Below are 18,753 nucleotides of genomic sequence, written 5' to 3'. Positions count from 1 at the left end.
ATAATAATTTAAAAAACAAATCTTTTGGGATCCCTGGGTGGCACAGCGGTTTAGCGCCTGCCTTTGGCCCAGGGCGCGATCCTGGAGACCGGGATCAAATCCCACGTCGGGCTCCCTGCATGGAGCCTGCTTCTCCCTCTGCCTGTGTCTCTGCCTCTCTCTCTCTCTCTGTGACTATCATGAATAAATAAATAAAATCTTTAAAAAAATAAAAATAAAAATAAATAAAATAAAATAAAAATAAAAAACAAACCTTTCAATGTCCAGGCAATCATCTCATCTTGAATGATTATGATACCAGAACCTGAGGCTAACAAAAAAGATCTTGCATTTATCTTTGGTAGACAGATGAAGGTGATTTTTCTTTCTGAATTTGTTGCATCCATTCATATATTCTGGGTATTCTCCAATGAACATCTAGTAGTTACGATAAAGCTTAATACTACATCACATAATTTTAAGTTATGCTTTATCTTAATTATATAAGTAATTATGTAAGTTGTTATACGGTATAAATACTAACTTGACAACTTATATAAAAAAATTTCTTTTCCCAAGAATTAGTTGAGTTCATTTTAAACTGTAGTTTAAAATATGTCAAAATGCTGGAATGCTAGAAAAAGATTTTACCTAGTAACCCCCAAAAATAGCAGGAAACCTCAAAGTGGTAACACCTTAGTCCTGAGTAATGCCAAAGGGAATAAATTATCCTTGTCCACTTCACATCTACTACCCAGGATTCAAAAATGTCAACAGGTTTTTCAGAGCTCTCACAGAAGCTGGAAAGGAGGATTAGATATATGGGAGGTGGCAGGAGCAAAATCTCTATTCTAAGCAGCATGACAGGGAACAGGATGTAACAAAATAATCTATTTCCGGCAGAGCCACATGGGTCCTCAGTTGTACTAGACCCAGTCTGAGATTCAGCTGCCAAAAAGGAACAGATTCCCTCAGAAGCTCCAGGTCAGATCAGTCTGAACCCAATCCCAATAGGTTTTACCAAGATCCACAAATCCTGAGACTGGAGAGAATTAAACAGTTAAATTAAGTACATCTGAGCCTTTGTCAATTAGCATCAGTGGTCCAAAGAGGATGGTTATTCAGAACTAGGGAGACCACTAAACTTACAAGCTTAATCTCATTTTCAATGAAAATGATAAATGTAAATGAAAATTTACAAAAACAGGTAAACTGGGAGGGGATGTACATTCATATTTTCAGTGTGCCTATTGTGTGCCACACACTGTACAACTATCATGATCTCATTAACTCTCACACTACCTCTGGCCAGACTGGTACCTTAGCTTTAAAGAGGAAGAAACTAAGGACCAGACTCAGCAAATAACCTGCCAGAGGTCAAAAGCAGCAGATTTGCAATTCTATCTTACTCTAAAATCCCTACTCTCTTCTCTAAATCATACTGCCTCTCACTTCCTTTGCTTGACTTTAAACTCCCTAGAGCAGCAATTTCTTCTCATCTATTTATAAATTTTATCTACCTGTCACCCATCTATACTGCTGACAGGAGTGTAATAGGTACAACCTCTCCTGTTCAACTCATCAATATATATTTAATACCTGAAAAACATGCACATCACTAACTTAGCAATTTCAAGCGCAGGAAATTATACTAAGGAAAAAATAAAGACATGTCCAAAAACACAGCTAAGAAGATGTTAATCACTCCACTGTCCTAACAGCAAAGGGGAAAAAGCCCAACAACAGAGATTGGTCATACAAATTACAGATCATCCAAAAGACAGAATATTATGTATACACCAAATAAAAATCATGTTGTAGGAGTGTATTTATTGACCCAGAAGGAAGTTTACAACATGTGGAAAGTTATCATACACTGAAAAAGTTCAAGAAACATTAAGTGAATAAAGGCTACAAATCAGGACTTTTATTATGATCCCATTTTTATTTAATAAAACATAAAACATATAATATCAGAATTAAATACATGTGATGTTTATGTATTTTATTTATTTTTATCTACCTTAGATTTTCAGATGCAGCTGACAGACAATAGGCAACACAGTACTCCGGTTTCTCAACCCTCTCTCCTCCACGCCACCTCAAAGCAGAGAAACTGGCACTTCCACACTGTTCCTTAAAGATCTGGTCATAGCAACTTGTCCCCCTATTCTAGTCTATTCCCTTTCAATGAAGGTGGAAAACAGGGTTAAGCTAGGTATCAGAATCTGGTTGCACGGTGTGGTGACAGACACTAACCTAAATTAATTTCAATGCCTAAGGTTTCTAGATAGTTAACTAAGGGTACCTAGCCAAAAAACTCTTAGGTACTGATGTTCTGTCTTACAAGGCGGCCACTTCCAAATATCTGACAATCCATACTCCATACTGCAGGACACCTGAGAGGACTTCCAGGTGAGAGAACGAAAAACTCACCTTGTGTTTTAGACATCATCTAATCTCATTATCTATACCAGAGCACCAGGCCCCACTCTGAGTTAATCCAACTTCCTGTTTTTTTTACCATTCCAGACACACGTGCTGGCTCAACCCCTTCCTAGACCTTCTACCAACTCTCAGAAGCCAAAAAACTTTAATCAGAGAACTTCTGAACATGTCTGCACAAGATCTGACTGACCTATGATATACTGAATCAAAAGCCTTGCCCTACTTTCATGTGAAAGAGTGCAAAGTTTACCATGATTTTAAGAGAACGTTGGTAGACAGAGTGAAAACTTTTTTTCTCTGTTATAATGGATATTCTCATTTTTTCTAGGAAGAGATATCACTTTCAGGAAGATGACTTGACATACCTACTCTCAATGGGTCTGACTCAATTACAGTCAGACTGCATCATAATCTTATTTTAACTTTTCATTTTAAACTGATTATTAAAAATAAATAAATAAATAAATAAACTGATTATTCATTCAAAAAGGCTTACTGAGGCATGCCAGTACACTAAATGCCTCCATAGACAGCATAAGAATTCTCAAGACCAAATATTGGTGGTATTAAAATTATTTCTGGAAATAAAGCTATACTATTTCCCAGTTCACTAAAGAAGACAGTTAAATTCCTAAAGAAATATAAAATATTTTTTTAAAATGCAGTTTCACTGCTTTCAAGAGTAGTAAAATTTAAACTAATGATATTTTAAGAACATCAAAATACCAAAAATAAAATAACTTCCAGACTTTCAAAGCTTCCACCATCTATTATGCTTCCTGTTTCATTATTACCTCTGAAGAAGCAACTATAGAAAGAAAGTTGGTCCTACAAAGAAATCTTCTGAATTCAAACTGTACACCATTTAAACAAGCTCTCTAATATTTTCTAAACACTGCTCATCTCTAAAATATGTGTATACTTATTTTCAGAGACCTAAGCAGCCCCTATGCCAAAGAAGCACACATTCCAGGCTGGCAGTCTTAAATCTTTAAAATTTTATACATACATAAACACATTCAACTGTGTGTTGACTTACTTAGAAAAACAACAGCAATCAAAATTTTGCTTCTTTAGCTAGGAATAGCATGAAAAGTGAGTTGTAAAAGCTAGCATATAAAGGGATTCATTTTTATCATCCCTTAATTAAATCTATAGCAAACTTTACACTTGCTCTACTTTCTCATATAGTCCATTGTCCTCATATCCCAGGCTGACCTTGGTTTCAAACAAGAATGAAGTTGTGTGCCTCACAATCCACTGGGCTCTTCGAACAAATGAATCTGTCTTTCAGCCAGGGGCTAAGGCTGCCTTAGTAAGGGATTCCTGCTGCTTGCTGCACAGCAAGGATGTCTTTGATTCCCTTCACACTGTCTGTCTCCTGCAGGCAACTGGGTAAGGAAACTTCTCACTGCTGGAAGCCAGAGATTTCATTATGTTCTGGAGCTGAAAGGGACTCTACAGAGCATTCTGTCCATCTTCTTAAAATGCTTTTCTAGCCCAGGTCCTCTAAATCTCTCACATCATGCTTTTAGTGTATGTACATCCCCCTTGAAAGCACCTAGCCTCGACAGCAGATAATTCCTGCTAAACAAATGCTACAATAAAGTCAACCTGCAAGTTTCAGACTCTTTTTGCAGGAGTACACCTGAACATGGGTAGACTGTAACACTCTGCAAGTCCTCACACAAAGGAAGTAACGAAGTCAAAATGGAAAGCCCAAATATAAATTTAAGAGATACTGGACTTCTTTGTCAAAAACACTGTTCAACTGCATTGTTTTAACAACTTTATGAATGACTCAGCTATAAGCCTTCAGACAACATGTTCTACAAAGCACAGAACAGATGTCACCATCATAATAAATTTTTCATTAACTCTGAGAGAATACAGAATTGAGAGGAGGATCAGAAGACAAATCTCACAGGGATATTTCCTGCTGCATTTAAGAGGAAAAATAGACCACAGACCACATTTCTCTTATTTTTTTTTTAAAGCCACATTTCTTTTAATTGAGGAATTAACCTTCTAGAAAGAAACAATAGTAACAACTACCAAGATCAGAATATGAGTGAAAAAAAAAAAAAGGCCAAAAGTGTTATATTTCTCTTACTTTGAAAATAATCATTCATAAACCAAAAACTGGTCTACAAGCCACAGAAAAATCTTAAAGCAATAAATCTTCTTTTAAAAATTGTACTTTAGGGATCCCTAGGTGGCTCAGTGGTTTAGCACCTGCCTTCGGCCCAGGGCGTGACCCTGGAGTCCTGGGATCAAGTCCTGCGTCAGGCTTCTGCATGGAGCCTGCTTCTCCCTCTGCCTGTGTCTCTGCCTCTCTCCCTGTCTCTCTCATGAATAAATAAGTAAAATCTTTTTAAAAAACAAATAAAAATAAATAAAAATATAAATAAATAAATAAATAAATAAATAAATAAATAAATAAATAAATAAATAAATAAGATTGTACTTTATTTCCAGGGGTACCTGGCTGGCTCAGTTGGTAGAGTATGCAACTCTTGATCTCAGGGCTTTGAGACCCACAGTGGGTGTAGAATTACTTAAAAATAAAATCTTTGTCGGGGTGGGGGGGGGTGCACTGGATGGCTCAATCAGTTAAGATTCTGACTCTTGATTTCAGCTCAGGTCACAATCTCAGGATCCTGAGACTGAGCCCTGTGTTGGGCTCCACACTAAGAGTACAACCTGCTTAAGATTCTCTCTGCCTCTCTCCCCATGCCCCCTAGCTTGCATACTCAAACTCTCTCTCAAAAAAAAAAAAAAACTCTCTAAAATAAATAAACAAAACAAAATATTTAAATAAAATTAAAAATGAATGTAAAATTATATTCATTTCCAAGTAGACTGTCTTATTTTCATAATAATTTATGAATAAGAGTAATTTATAAGCAATTGGTAAGGCAATTTACCAATTTACAATGTAATGTTTTTAAGTCCTCACAGTGTCCGTACATAGTAGGAACTAAATAAATATTTGTTAAGTTATCAAATAGTTAATATGGAAAGTCCAGAAAGTTCATATGTGGAGCAAAAACCTGATTCAGGGGCCAAAGAAGAATACGCTTTAATTTTAAGGGGTTGATAGTGGATACTTATTTTTTCAGCCATATCGCCTAATCACAGTGACTGATTCAGAAGTGGGCACATGTTCTAAATTGAATCCCAGAACTTCTATGAAAGCTACAAGAAAAGATATCTCTTTTCCCACTGAGCTTGAACATGACAGAATGAAAGCAGGAGCTACCGATGCCCTCATGCTACCACAAGGGAGAGTTTGGAGTTGGTTACCAGGAGGTACTGCTTTTGAATCTGAGGAAGAAACCTGAATCCACACCTACCTCTAGATTTTTCAAATTACAAACTCCTTGTTTTGGCTTACATCAGTTTTCAGTTGGCTTCTCTGCCACTTTGACTGGAAAAATCGTAACAAACCTTATTTAGTTCAAATACAACAGGCAAAACTCAAAAAAGGTATTTGATATGGCCAAAGTTATAAAGACACAGTATTCTCCTGGTGAAATAGTCTTAAATTCTTATTTTCTTTCCTAAGAGATCACTTTTATTCTACTGATAAACAAAAGTATTCAAAACTAAATGTTCCAAGAATATCTCATTCATGCTATACCACAGATACTAGAGAAAGAAAAACCTACATAACAGGATAAATTAATCAAAACTCTAAGAAGCCTGTACAAAGAAGACACCACAGAAAAAAAGAGTTCTGATTTTCCAATGAGTTCTGAAACCCAATACTGAGAAACCTGATCCCCATCTTTACAGGCACTTCATTCCAAATAAGCAATGAAAATGGCATTACCAAGTTCAAACACCAAATAAATAAAAAATCTTAGGGAAAGAAATATATTTATCATCTAAAAATACAAAATTCCTGCAAACCGCTACAGAAAAGGACACTATGACCCTCCTGTAACAACTAATCTTATTTTGTGTATTTTTACATAACTTTATTCTATCATCTTATTTTCCTACATTTATTTTTCCTTTCATCTTCATTTTCCCACTTATTTTACCTTCCTACAGTACAGGTGTCATTGTAATTACTCAATTTTTTTTTTCTGGAATAAAGTAAGATCTAAGTATATACTAACAGTAGCAAAAATCATTACATATCTGAATTGAGAAAAAGGAGAAAGCTGAAAATAAACTATAAGAATAATACCCTAAACTGATTCTCAATACCATAAAATGTGTCATCATTGTCCTTGGCAAAACTGATAATTACATGCAGGCATTCCTGAAAGCTAGGTTACTGCTTCACTACCTACCATCAATAAAAAACGCAGTTTTAACTCGGAAAAATGTACATGCATAGGAGTCCTACGTTTTTTCAAGAATCAGATGCTTGGAAAAAATCAAGAGGGATCCCTGGGTGGCGCAGCGGTTTGGCGCCTGCCTTTGGCCCAGGGCGCGATCCTGGAGACCCGGGATCGAATCCCACGTCGGGCTCCCGGTGCATGGAGCCTGCTTCTCCCTCTGCCTATGTCTCTGCCTCTCTCTCTCTCTCTCTCTCTCTCTCTCTCTCTCTCTGTGTGTGACTATCATAAATAAATAAAAATTTAAAAAAAAAAAAGGATCGAGAACATCACAAATATAAGTAAGCACCATGTCACAGCAGAAAAAGCATGAGTTTTGTTCTGAATCCAGACAGAAATACACTGAATCTGAATCCAGCCAATCTCTGGATTTAATTACCAGTGTGCAAGAAATACCAAGAAGAGAATATGTAGACCTAATGGGAATGCCATCAGCAAAATCTCAAATTTGTAAAGTTACACAGAACAAATTCCTGTGCAGCTTCCTCAATAAATACATGGCGAGAAAAAAAAAAAAAGATGGGAAGGCCATTTTTTTTTTAAGATTTTTATTTATTTACTCATGAGAGACACAGAGAAAGAGGCACAGACATAGGAAGAGAGAGAAGCAGGCTCCCTGCAAGGAGCCCGACGCAGGACTCGATCCCAGGACTCCAGGATCACGCCCTGAGCCGAAGGCAGATGCACTTAACCGCTGAGCCACCCAGGCATCCCGGGAAGGCCATTTTTATAGATTAAAAAGATTTAAGAGACTATTCGCTATATGCAAGGTGTGAACCAAGTCTGGCTCCTGAATTGTAAAAACCAATTATTAAACAACATTTATGAGAAAAATAATACAAATTTAATAGAGGACAATACAATATACATGACCAGAACTCCTCAAAACTGTCATCATCATCAAAAACAAAATCTGAGAAACTAACACAGCCAAGAAGAGCCTAAGGGCACACGACAACCAAATGCAAGAAAGAATGATGGATAGAATCCTGGAGTGCAAAACGGACATGAGGTTAAAAAAAAAACCAAGGCTATCTGCACAAACCAGGGACTATAGTTCATAAAAAACATCAATATTGGTTCATTTAATATTAACAAGTGTACTACACTGAAGTTTAATGTTACAATGGAAAAAACTGCAGGGGAAGAACATATGAAATTCTGTACTGCCTACTCAGTTTTTCTGTAAATCTAAAGTTATTCTAAAAAATTAAGTTTATTAAAAGTTATTTATGAGACAGGCAAATATTAACACTGATTATTTGATAGCAAGCAATTACTGGTAATGGTTTAGGTATAATAATGGAATTGTGTGCTCTGTGTGTGTTTTTAATAATCTTCCACTTTAAGTCCTCATCTTTTACAGACATAACTATTCATGGATAAATGGATAAAAAGTAGATTACAGGAATACTTCCCAAGATCTGGTATTCAAGGTGATTTTTGGTGGTCCATAACGGTGTTAATGTTTAATAGCCATATGTCTAATTTTAATATATATTATAAAAAATATGTAACTAGTATATCAAACCCATGATTTAATAGATTTTAATTGCTTAGGGTAGGTTTTCCTTATGAAGAAATTTACTAAGGCTAAAAAAACAACACAGAGATGGAGTTAAGATCTCAGATTCAACACTATGTGACTATAAGCAAGTCAGCTATTTAGAGGGCTAGAGAGGAACAGCTGGCTACATTAGAGCAGGCACCCAATAAATATTAACCACTGTGTTATTGATCAAAGCCAACCTAAAATTCCAATGAAGAAGTCATACCAGTAGAAAAGACTGGAACTGAAGAGAATGCAGTAAGCCTGGAATGAAGGAGGGAAAAAAGCATGAGGGCTTACAAAGGCAGTCTGGGCAAGGGTAATCAAGTTTTTGGCCTTCTTTTTTTTTTTTTTTTTTTAAGATTTATTTATGTATTCATTCAGAGAGAGCGAAGAGAGAGGCAGAGACACAGGCAGAGGGAGAAGCAGGCTCCATGCAGGAAGCCTGATGTGGAACTTGATCCTGGGTCTCCAGGATCACACCCCGGGCTGCAGGCGGCGCTAGACCACTGCGCCACCAGGGCTGCCCCTTTTTTGGCCTTCTCTTCTCTGCCTCCCCAACTACTGAGAATATGCAGCTGTCCACCTAGAGCCTAGAGGCCCTCCTGCTCCTGACCCTCCGGCTTTTTAGAGTCCAAGGTACCACATAACAATCTTCAAACTAAGGTGATAGCTAGAGAGGTACAGCTTCTGAAATCAAGAGTCTTTCCTTTCTCTCCCCAGGTGGGGAGGAGAAAGAACACAAGGCTTTGTAGAGATAAACAAATGATAAATAGATATTGATAAAATCACTATGTGACCCTGAGCCAAATAAATAAATAAATAAATAAATAATAAATAAATAATAAAAAATTGGGATCCCTGGGTGGCGCAGCGGTTTGGCGCCTGCCTTTGGCCCAGGGCGCGATCCTGGAGACCCGGGATCGAATCCCACATCAGGCTCCCGGTGCATGGAGCCTGCTTCTCCCTCTGCCTGTGTCTCTGCATCTCTCTCTGTGTGTGTGTGTGTGTGACTATCGTAAATAAATAAAAATTAAAAAAAAAAAAAAATCCCTTCTCCAGTCTCCATTTCCTCACATGCTAACATGTGGAAAAATAATCCTACCTTTCTTTCAAATTTATAGAAGATTAAAAGGAATACTAAGATATAAATCTAGCATTTAACCAGGGTTAGTTCACTCCCTCATTACTTTGGCAGGAAGATAGAGGACTCTGGATGAATATAAGAAGTTGAGATGAAATGCACAAAAATAGTCAAGAACAGCTCTTGGACTGCATTGGTTTTGAATCAAAATAAAGGAAAAGAAGCACTCTGGGGTCAGAAAGTTTAGGAAATGCTGGGAAAACAAATTATTAAAATGACAATTATCAAGTCAATTTCCAAGAGGAGGTTATATGAGGAATTTACCAAATTTACTTGACCCTAGGAAACAACACCCAGGAATAGTGATCCTTCCTATTAGTCACTAACACATGCATATACACAGACACACACATACACACACACACAGAAAGGGGGGGAAGGAAAAAAAAGAAAAGAATTAGTTATAGCAGTTGACAACTCCTTCAGAATGACAGAAGTATTAAGAAGATAATCTGGACATATTAGAAGTCAGTAACAGGCTTAAAAACCTGTTTTAGGAAAAAAAAGTCTGGTTTAGAGGCAAAGAAGGGATTTCTTTTTGACCTCCTGAAAATAGGTTCTAATGGCGACAGTTTAAATTTCAGGATCAAGTCATTTAAAATAGATGATACTGAAACTGAAAACACCAGGCATTTAAGGAACAAATGTATTCATTTTAAAAGTAAACATGAACTTCTGATACAAGATGATAATTCTCATTTACTCTCCCTTGTTCAAGTGGGCAGCTATAGGGTATGTACTGTACTAGAGACTAGGAGTACGTTATGAGCTGAATATGACAGGACAGACATGATCCTTGTCCCCATGGAGATTACTTTCTAATAAAAGAGCTGTCTAGTAGGAGATTATGCAATACATTTATCCATTACAATTATGTTAACAGCAGTGAAGGAAAAGAAGAGAGTGCTGTAAGAATACAGCAAGGGAATCTAATCTGTAAGGGTACCTAGGGAACCCAGACAAAACCCCGAAGAACGGATATTTGAGCTCTGAAGGACAAGCAAGGGTTAATTAGGCAAGAAAGAAAGACAGGGTGAAGCCCTCCAGATAACAAATAACAGATTATAATGCTTGTTAGGTCCAGGCATCAGAGGGAAGGGGTGGGGGAATCACTATGACTAAGCACACAAAGCTAGACTGAAAAAGAACAGGCAGGGCTTCAGAGGGAAATAGAAGTGCTAAGGGTAGGATTTCTGATTGATGCAACTGCAATCATCAGAGGAACGTCAAAATAAAAGACAATCTACATTGGTACTGGAAACCATATATAACACATTTCAAAGAATTTCTAAAAAATACCAGAAAAGAAAAAACTGGAGTGGAAATAGGGTTCATTGAATGTAAACAAAGAAAAGCCCACCTAAAAACAGTAAATCAAAGAATTCCCAGCAGAACCTCACCTCCCAGCTCAAAGAAGGCAAGTAGGAGTGAGTGTCCCTGAAGCACAGTGAAGCCAAACATGACAGATCCCTAAGTGCTTCATAAAGAGGATGTGGAGCCAGGGTCTGGCCTAAGCTTGCCACAGACAGTACACTGAGTAAAGCAAATACTTCTGCAGCTGGCTTCTACCAAAAATGGCCGTTGTGATAACAAAAGACAACACTGTATCAGCCACAACAAACTCAGAAGTTCCTCACCGTGGTGACTTCCTTCCAGCACATTTCCCAAATGCACCTGGATTTAAATCAACAGAGTACAACTCCGGCTATTCCACACATTTCCCTTTCTTCATAAAAAAAATAAATAAATAGCCACAAACATCATAATATATCCAATATCACTAGTAATTCCTGAAATAACTTAATGAATTCTCTAACTGAAGTGGTATTCTTTAATTATTAATATTCAAAAATGGCATAAACATGGAGAAAACAGCACTTTTATAGAGAGAATATGGTCTGTTGTGTCATGTTCATATAGGTAACAGAAAGTGGGTGAACTTTTAGCCATATAAAATACATAGGTTTCTAAAAACATATATATCCTTTTACCTATCAATTGCACCTCTAAGAAATTATCCCAATACTCAAAATGTGTTCAAAGATTAAACTACAAGAAAGAACCCAGCTTTAAGCTGCTACAAATTAGAAATAATTTTTTAAAAAGAAAATTTAAATGTCTAAAAAAGGAATAGTTTAACTCATTAGCCATTTCCACACTGATATATACCAGGCACCCCTCTAAAATATTATAAAGAAATATAAAACGGTTCAGAAAGATGCCACAAAAGCAGTTTGCAGGGATGCCTGGGTGGCTCAGTTGGCCATGTCTGACTCTTGATTTTGGTTCAGGTCATGATCTGAGTTGTGAGACTTAGTCCTGTGTCAGGCCCTCGCTGAGCGTGGAACCTGCTTAAGAATCTCTCTCACCCTCGGCCCCACTTCCCAGGTCACACGTATGCTCCCTCTCAGAAAAAAACTTTTTAAATAGGGCAGCCCCGGTGGCCCAGCAGTTTAGCGCTGCCTTCGGCCCAGGGCGTGGTCCTGGGGCCCCGGGATCGAGTCCCACATCAGGCTCCCTGCATGGAGCCGCCTTCTCCCTCTGCCTGTGTCTCTGCCTCTCTTTCTCTACGTCTCTCATGAATAAATAAAATAAAATCTTAAAAAAATATACGTATATGAAGGGAAAGACATCAAATACTAACAATTATCAGTGGAAGTTTTCATTCTTTTTGTTTCTTATTTTACATTATCTTTATTTTGAATTTTTCTATAATAAACATGTAAAAACATAAGCTTCTTTTTTTTTCATAAGCTTCTTATATTCATATGTTCTTCAACAATTTTTCAATCGTTTTTTAATATATGTGTAAATAACAGCACTGAGCTAATTGGAAAACTATAGGAGGGGGAATGAATCTTGATCCCTACCTCAACCATTAAAAAAAAAAAAAAAAACAAGTATTTTAAGATGATAAAATCATAAAGTTGCGAGGAGACTATCTTTAAGACCTTAGAGTAGGCAAAATTTTCTTAAATGGGACACAAAAACCTGTAACAATAAAAGAAAAACTTGATAATTCAATGTTGTAAGCATTAAGACCTTCTGTCCATTAAAGACATTAAGACACTGAAAAATCAAGCCACAGGAGAATCAAGCTGCAACATCTGACAAAGAACTTGTTTCCTAACTACTATAAAGAATTTCCACAAATCAAAAGAATAAGATAACTCATTTTTTTTAAAGGTTCAAAAGATTTGAATGGACACTTCTCTAAAGACAGTATCTAAAAGGTCAACAGGCATGTGAAAAAATGCTCAACATCATTAGTCATCAAGAAAACGTAAATTATAACCACAATGAAATACTACTTCACACATGTAAGAAAGGCTAAAATTGTCTGACAATGCCAAGTGCTGACATGGTTATAAAAGAAAGTGGAACTCTCATATATTGTGGGGAAAGTCATTAAGAATGTACAACCACTTTGGGAAAAGATCTGGCAGTTACTTGAAAAAACTAAACATTCATCTACACTCTATGCCAGCAATTCCATTCCTAGGTATACCCAAGAGAAAAGAAATGTCTAAACAAAAATCTGAACACAAATGTTCACACAAGCTTTATTCATAACAGTCCAACACTGGAAACAAGAAATGAAAAACGGATTCCAACAAGAATGAATCTCAGAAACATTCCCTGGGCAAAATAAGCTAAACACAGAGTGCTTGCATATATGCATATTATAACTTTCACCTATTATGAAATTCTAAAACACGCACAACTAACTTGTAGTTATAGAAAGTAGATTACCTGAGGCCAGGGACAGGGGTGGGGGAATTGAAAAAGGGAAGTGAGAAAATTTGGTGGCAGGGAGGATAGTAGAAATGTTTTACATCTTGATCATGGTAGTGGTTTTATGAGTGTACATAGCTCTCAAAACCCAAGCAGTATACTTAAAATGAATACATTTTACTGCATGTAAACTATACCTTAATAGTTTATAGTCACAAATACCACTACACACTCATTGGAATGGCTAAAATTAAAAGGACTAGCAAAACGAAGTGATGGATGGAACTTCCCACATTAGAGGTGGTAGTGTACATCAGCACAAGCACTTGGAAAACGGTTTAGCAGTATCTACTGAGGCTGAACATATGCCTATCCTATGACCCAGCAATTCCACTCCTAGTTTTTTATAACTGCTAGAATCAAGTGCTTATGTCCACCTTTAAGTGTTATTCATAATAGCAGCCAAAGATTGGAAACAATCTAACTAACTCATCAACACTAAAATAAAGAACCATGGACTATATATGCAATGGAATAATGCACAGGGGGAAAGAAACCTGTTACAACAAAATGGATGAATTTCACAGAATAGCAAATAGAAGGGTGGAAAAAAACACAAAAGAATATAAACTGTATGATTCCATTTATATAGAATCCAAAAGCCACCATGACTAACCTACGTGAAAAAGACCAGAATAAACCTTTGGAAGAGTTTCTAACTTGGTGAGGCACAGACATAAGGAAGCCCACAGGGTGCTCTGGAAGTGTTCTATATCTTGATTTGGGTAGTGGTTATACAATGTTCTGCATCCATATGTAAAAATTCATTCAGCTGTACACTTTGGATTTGTGTTCCACACTATTTGTAAGTTACAAAAAAAAAAAAAAAATTTGCCCTTTAAACCAATCTTTGTTCATCCTTTAAGCTGAAATTTATTACAAAGAATCCAGATAAGGTTTCTGTCAGTGTGAGTCACTCTCACTCCCAGTCTTGTCACTTACATGCTCTCCACGTCTATATCCCTCAGACTGCCTGAGCTGGTGGTGCTACTAAATATCCAGAGTAATGGCACTGGCAATGGAACTGGATCAAGTCATGCCCCAATCGGACAGGGAAGATATCCAAAATACTTTTAACAACACAGATGTAAAGTTTTAATATAAGTGTGATTTTAAGCGTAAGGCAGTCCCATGTCAACTTATTAACCTTTGGATTAACTACTTTCAGAGATTGTGGGAAAAATTAAATACAAGCAGTCAACTCTCTAAAAAGTATACAGCACTGCTAATATTTTGTCTAGAAATTTAGCTCCATAATTATATGGAAGATGATAAGAAAAGATCACAGTATATTCACTTCATACACAAGTTTCAGAAATAAAGCCAGGTCAGAGTCAGATTTTTTTGACAAAACATGCTATTGGCATATTACAAAACTGAACTTTACACAGTGACAATGCAAGAAACAATTACTACTGTCTTCCAAAATTAACCAACAGATCATGAAAACATGTGGTTAACTTCCAGAAACCAACTTTCTGCAAAGTTGGTTTTTAAAAATAAATGCAAAGCTTTTTTAAAAGCAGGACTTCAAGTTTTAGTAGTTTGATTTACATTTTTGTCAATACATACTCACACATACTCTTATCTATCAATACAATCTAACCACTCTACATTTTAAAATGTCTCATTTTCGGGAACCCTGGGTGGCGCAGCGGTTTGGCGCCTGCCTTTGGCTCAGGGCGTGATCCTGGAGACCCAGGATCGAATCCCACGTCGGGCTCCCGGTGCATGGAGTCTGCTTCTCCCTCTGCCTGTGTCTCTGCCTCTCTCTCTCTCTCTGTGACTATCATAAATAAATAAATAAAATAAAAAAAAATTTTTAAATGTCTCATTTTCTCCTCTTTGCACTATCTGTTACCATGTTGTATTTCCCTGGAATAATCCAACAGTCTACAGATTGGTCTCCCTGCTCCAATACATCCACCAAACTGATTGCCAGAGTGATCTTTCTAAAGCACAGATCTTGCTCAAGCTTTCAGTCATCTCTCTTCTAAAATCACATCTACCACCCTCACACCGCTCCTTCAATCCTGCAGGATCACACAAGCTCAGAAGCTTTTAAGGGCTAAACAGATAAAGACTGATTTACAGGGGTTACAGGGACCAACCATGAAAGCACAAACTTTGACTCTAAAAGGCAGCCACTCCTCAGTTCCAATTTTCAGACAAACCAGAAATTAGTGTTTTGATAAGAGATATCTCAATATTTTTTTTAGATTTTATTTGAGAAAGAGAGAGTAAGCCATCAGGGGAAGGGGCAGAGGGAGAGGGATAAGCAGACCCCACTTTCCCCATCCCACCCACACACACCCCAACCCTGCTGAGCGGCAAACCTGCCACAGGGCTGGATCCCAGGGATCATGACCCGAACCAAGGCAGACGCTTACCCAACTGAGCCACCCAGGTGTCTTAACCAACTGAGCCACCCAGACACAAGACTACATTTCAATTTTTTAAATCTGTGCAGACCAAATAAAATATATCTGTGAAGCTTGATCCACAGGCTACTAGTTCATTACTTATGACCTAAAGTATAAAATCCAAGATTTGGTTATAATCTATCTTTGCAAATTTATCTACCTCAATCTGACCACACAAGTTATACTCTAATATCCACAAAACTACCTAATTGTCCTGCCCGATAGTCACTATACACCACTGCCTGCCTGCCAGCCATCATTCACTCATTTACCTTTACTATGAAAGCCCTTCTCTCCCCCAAAACACCCACATTTATGACTAATTTCTGCTCAGGCCTCAAAGGGAGAGTAAAACATTGTATGTCTATCTCTCATGATCCCTACCAATTTTCTATACTATAGTTTTTTATGTAAAAGACTAAGCTTCTGGAAGCAGGGTACGTATCTGATTCTGTTCTTGTACTCCCCACATAACCAAAGAGTATCCATTTAAGTACATGCTTAATAATGAAGTTATTTACCTGCCTATTTACATAACAATTGGTATCTCAACTTGATCACCATTAGACACCAATATGGTCCCTTAGATTTTGAAAATCAAAAAAAAATTGTAAATAGAATGATAGAAAACCACAATTTTGTAACTCTTATTGTAATAACTGACTTCAGGATCAAGATTCTGAAACCACTGGATGAAATCGTATAATGGAACAGAATATTTACAAGGTGCCAAAATACTGTCCCATAAATTCCTTTCTAATAGCAGAGGTTAAAACTGTACCTTTATAAAGGAGAGACCTGGCTATTGCCACCTTAGCCAAGGGATCCAATTTAGCATAGCTCATAATGGGATAACCTGTCATCATGCCTCCCAACATGACTCAATGCAAAGACACTTCACCAATGATGAAGCATTCTTGTCAAATGTTTGACCTGCTTGCAATCAAGCCTCTCACCTAACTTCCAGTTTACAGGAAGTACAGTAGCTAGAGAAACAAGTTAAATCACACCATGAGGAAAATAAACAAATGAAGATGTTGCACATCCTACAGGACAACTGAGCTGGACTCTCCAAAAATAATCAATGCCAGCAGAGGGAAAAGGGCAGAAGGAATGTTCCAAATGAAAAGAAATTAAAGAGATATAATAACCAAATACAAAGGGTGTATTCTGGGGCAGCCCGAGTGACTCAGCGGTTTAGTGCCATCTTCAGCCCACGGTGTGATTCTGAAAACCCAGGATCGAGTCCCACGTTGGGCTCCCTGCATGGAGCCTGCCTCTCCCTCTGCCTGTGTCTCTGCCTCTCTCTCTCTCTGTGTCTCTCATGAATAAATAAATAAAATTTAAAAAAAAAAAAAAAACCACAAAGGGTGTATTCTGTTTGAATCCTCGCATTCAAAACAAAAGGGGGGGGGTGGCATGCTAGAAAAGATATTCTTGGGACAATTAGGAAAATCTATCTGAATATCTATTACATTATGGAACTACTTTCATTTTCTTAGAAAAATAGTATTGTGGTTTTATATATGCATGAAATATAAATGACTATAATATGTGGTTATATATGGATATATATCTATATGTACATGGTTCTGTGTATTTGTGTATGTGGTTTCAGGGAGAGAAAGAGACTATCCTTATTCTTAGGAGACAGGTGCTGGAATGTTTAGGAGGGAGTAGGATCACATCTGCAACTTTCAATCAAAATTTTTAACCACAAAGGATATGTATTTGAGGAGAAGAACAGAAGAGATGAGAAAGAAAGAGTGGAGGAAGAAGGAAGGGAGGAAAGTGGCAAGGGGAAGGAAGGAGGAATGGAAGCAGGGAGCAGAGAAATGACATAAATCTGGCAAAACTTTAACAACTGTTGAGTCTAAATAGAAAGACTATACATGTGTTTGTTGTACCGGTTTTTCCCCAACTCTTCTATACATACAAAATTTTTCATGATATAAAGTTATGGGGGGGGGGGGACAGAAGAACAATTTTAAAAAGCAATTAGCTTGAAATCCACATGACACCCTCAGAGTATCAGGAAAAAAAGAATACTCCTCAAGCAAAGCCTGTGAGAGTACATACTGTTGCAGTATAACTGGAGGGCAATGCCGCAATGTCTATCAGATTTTTAAAAGCATGTATCTAGTGAACCTTACTCCTAGGAATCTGTCCTGAAGATATACTCCTCCATACATGAAATGACATAAACACTAAGTTATTCTTTATAGCATTATATGTAACAGCAAAGGACTAGAAATAGCCTATGTGTATCAAAATTATATTTGACAAACTATAGCACGTACAATAAATCAACATACATCTTTTAGATTATCTCTTCAAAAAATATGGGAGCTTTCTGGGAACTGATATGAAAGATGATCATGTCATATTTTACACTAAAAAAATTCAAGGTGTAGAAGAATTGGTATAGCACACACACATACATATGAAAGCTATGTAAAAATATGTTCAATAACTAGAGCCAGAGAGAATGGGAGACTTTTTTAAATGTCTACTCCTTTTTGTACTTTATGAATCTTGTAGCATACATATATATAACATATCCTAAAAATCTTTTTGTTAAGTACTGATTTACTACAGCTATAAAGAACTCTTCATATCTCCATGCTTTCATTACCAAAACCATGCAGTTACAGATCATCTGGGAATTAGGGCCTGTAGTCAGTGTATAAGGTGAAGATAGCATACAGTAAACATCTGCCTTACAATCCCTTAAATAAAAATAAAAATAAACCCACAAATCCCTTAAATACATGCCACACTAGACTGACAGACACACCATCTCAAGAATTCCAACACAGCTAATTTTCACTCCACTTCAACAGTTCACTGTTTCTTCAACTGACTAGTGTACAAAATAGCTGGCTTGTGCTTAGGCCTCCTGTTGTGATGTTTAAAATGTGTGTCTTTAAAATACCATAATCACACTCATCACAGCTAGATGAGAAGCATTCAGGAATTCAGACAGGCTGAGAGAAGAGCAAATTTTCATTTCTCATGTCACACTTGATCCAGAACCTTCACTGGTTATTTTCCCCTTTGTTT

The 18,753-nt window shown here is 37.1% G+C and overlaps 1 protein-coding gene across 21 annotated transcripts in view; it reads right to left on the bottom strand.

Annotated features, from left to right (window-relative positions):
- FBXW11 (F-box and WD repeat domain containing 11) overlaps window positions 1–18,753 on the bottom strand; it is a 127,470-nt gene that overhangs the window by 94,762 nt on the left and 13,955 nt on the right. Inside the window, exon 1 of one of the 21 annotated variants that reach the window (XM_026007181.2) lies at window positions 254–305. The exons of the other annotated variants lie outside the window; for them this stretch is intronic. Within the exon in view, the coding sequence (XP_025862966.2) occupies window positions 254–275 (22 nt within the window). The 5' untranslated portion in view covers window positions 276–305. Of the gene's footprint in view, window positions 1–253; window positions 306–18,753 lie in introns of those variants that run through there. 21 annotated transcript variants of the gene reach the window in all.

Source organism: Vulpes vulpes, chromosome 4 (genome assembly GCF_048418805.1).
Source record: "Vulpes vulpes isolate BD-2025 chromosome 4, VulVul3, whole genome shotgun sequence".
Taxonomy (NCBI): Eukaryota; Metazoa; Chordata; class Mammalia; order Carnivora; family Canidae; genus Vulpes; species Vulpes vulpes.
This window is presented reverse-complemented; position numbering and strand designations above follow the sequence as displayed.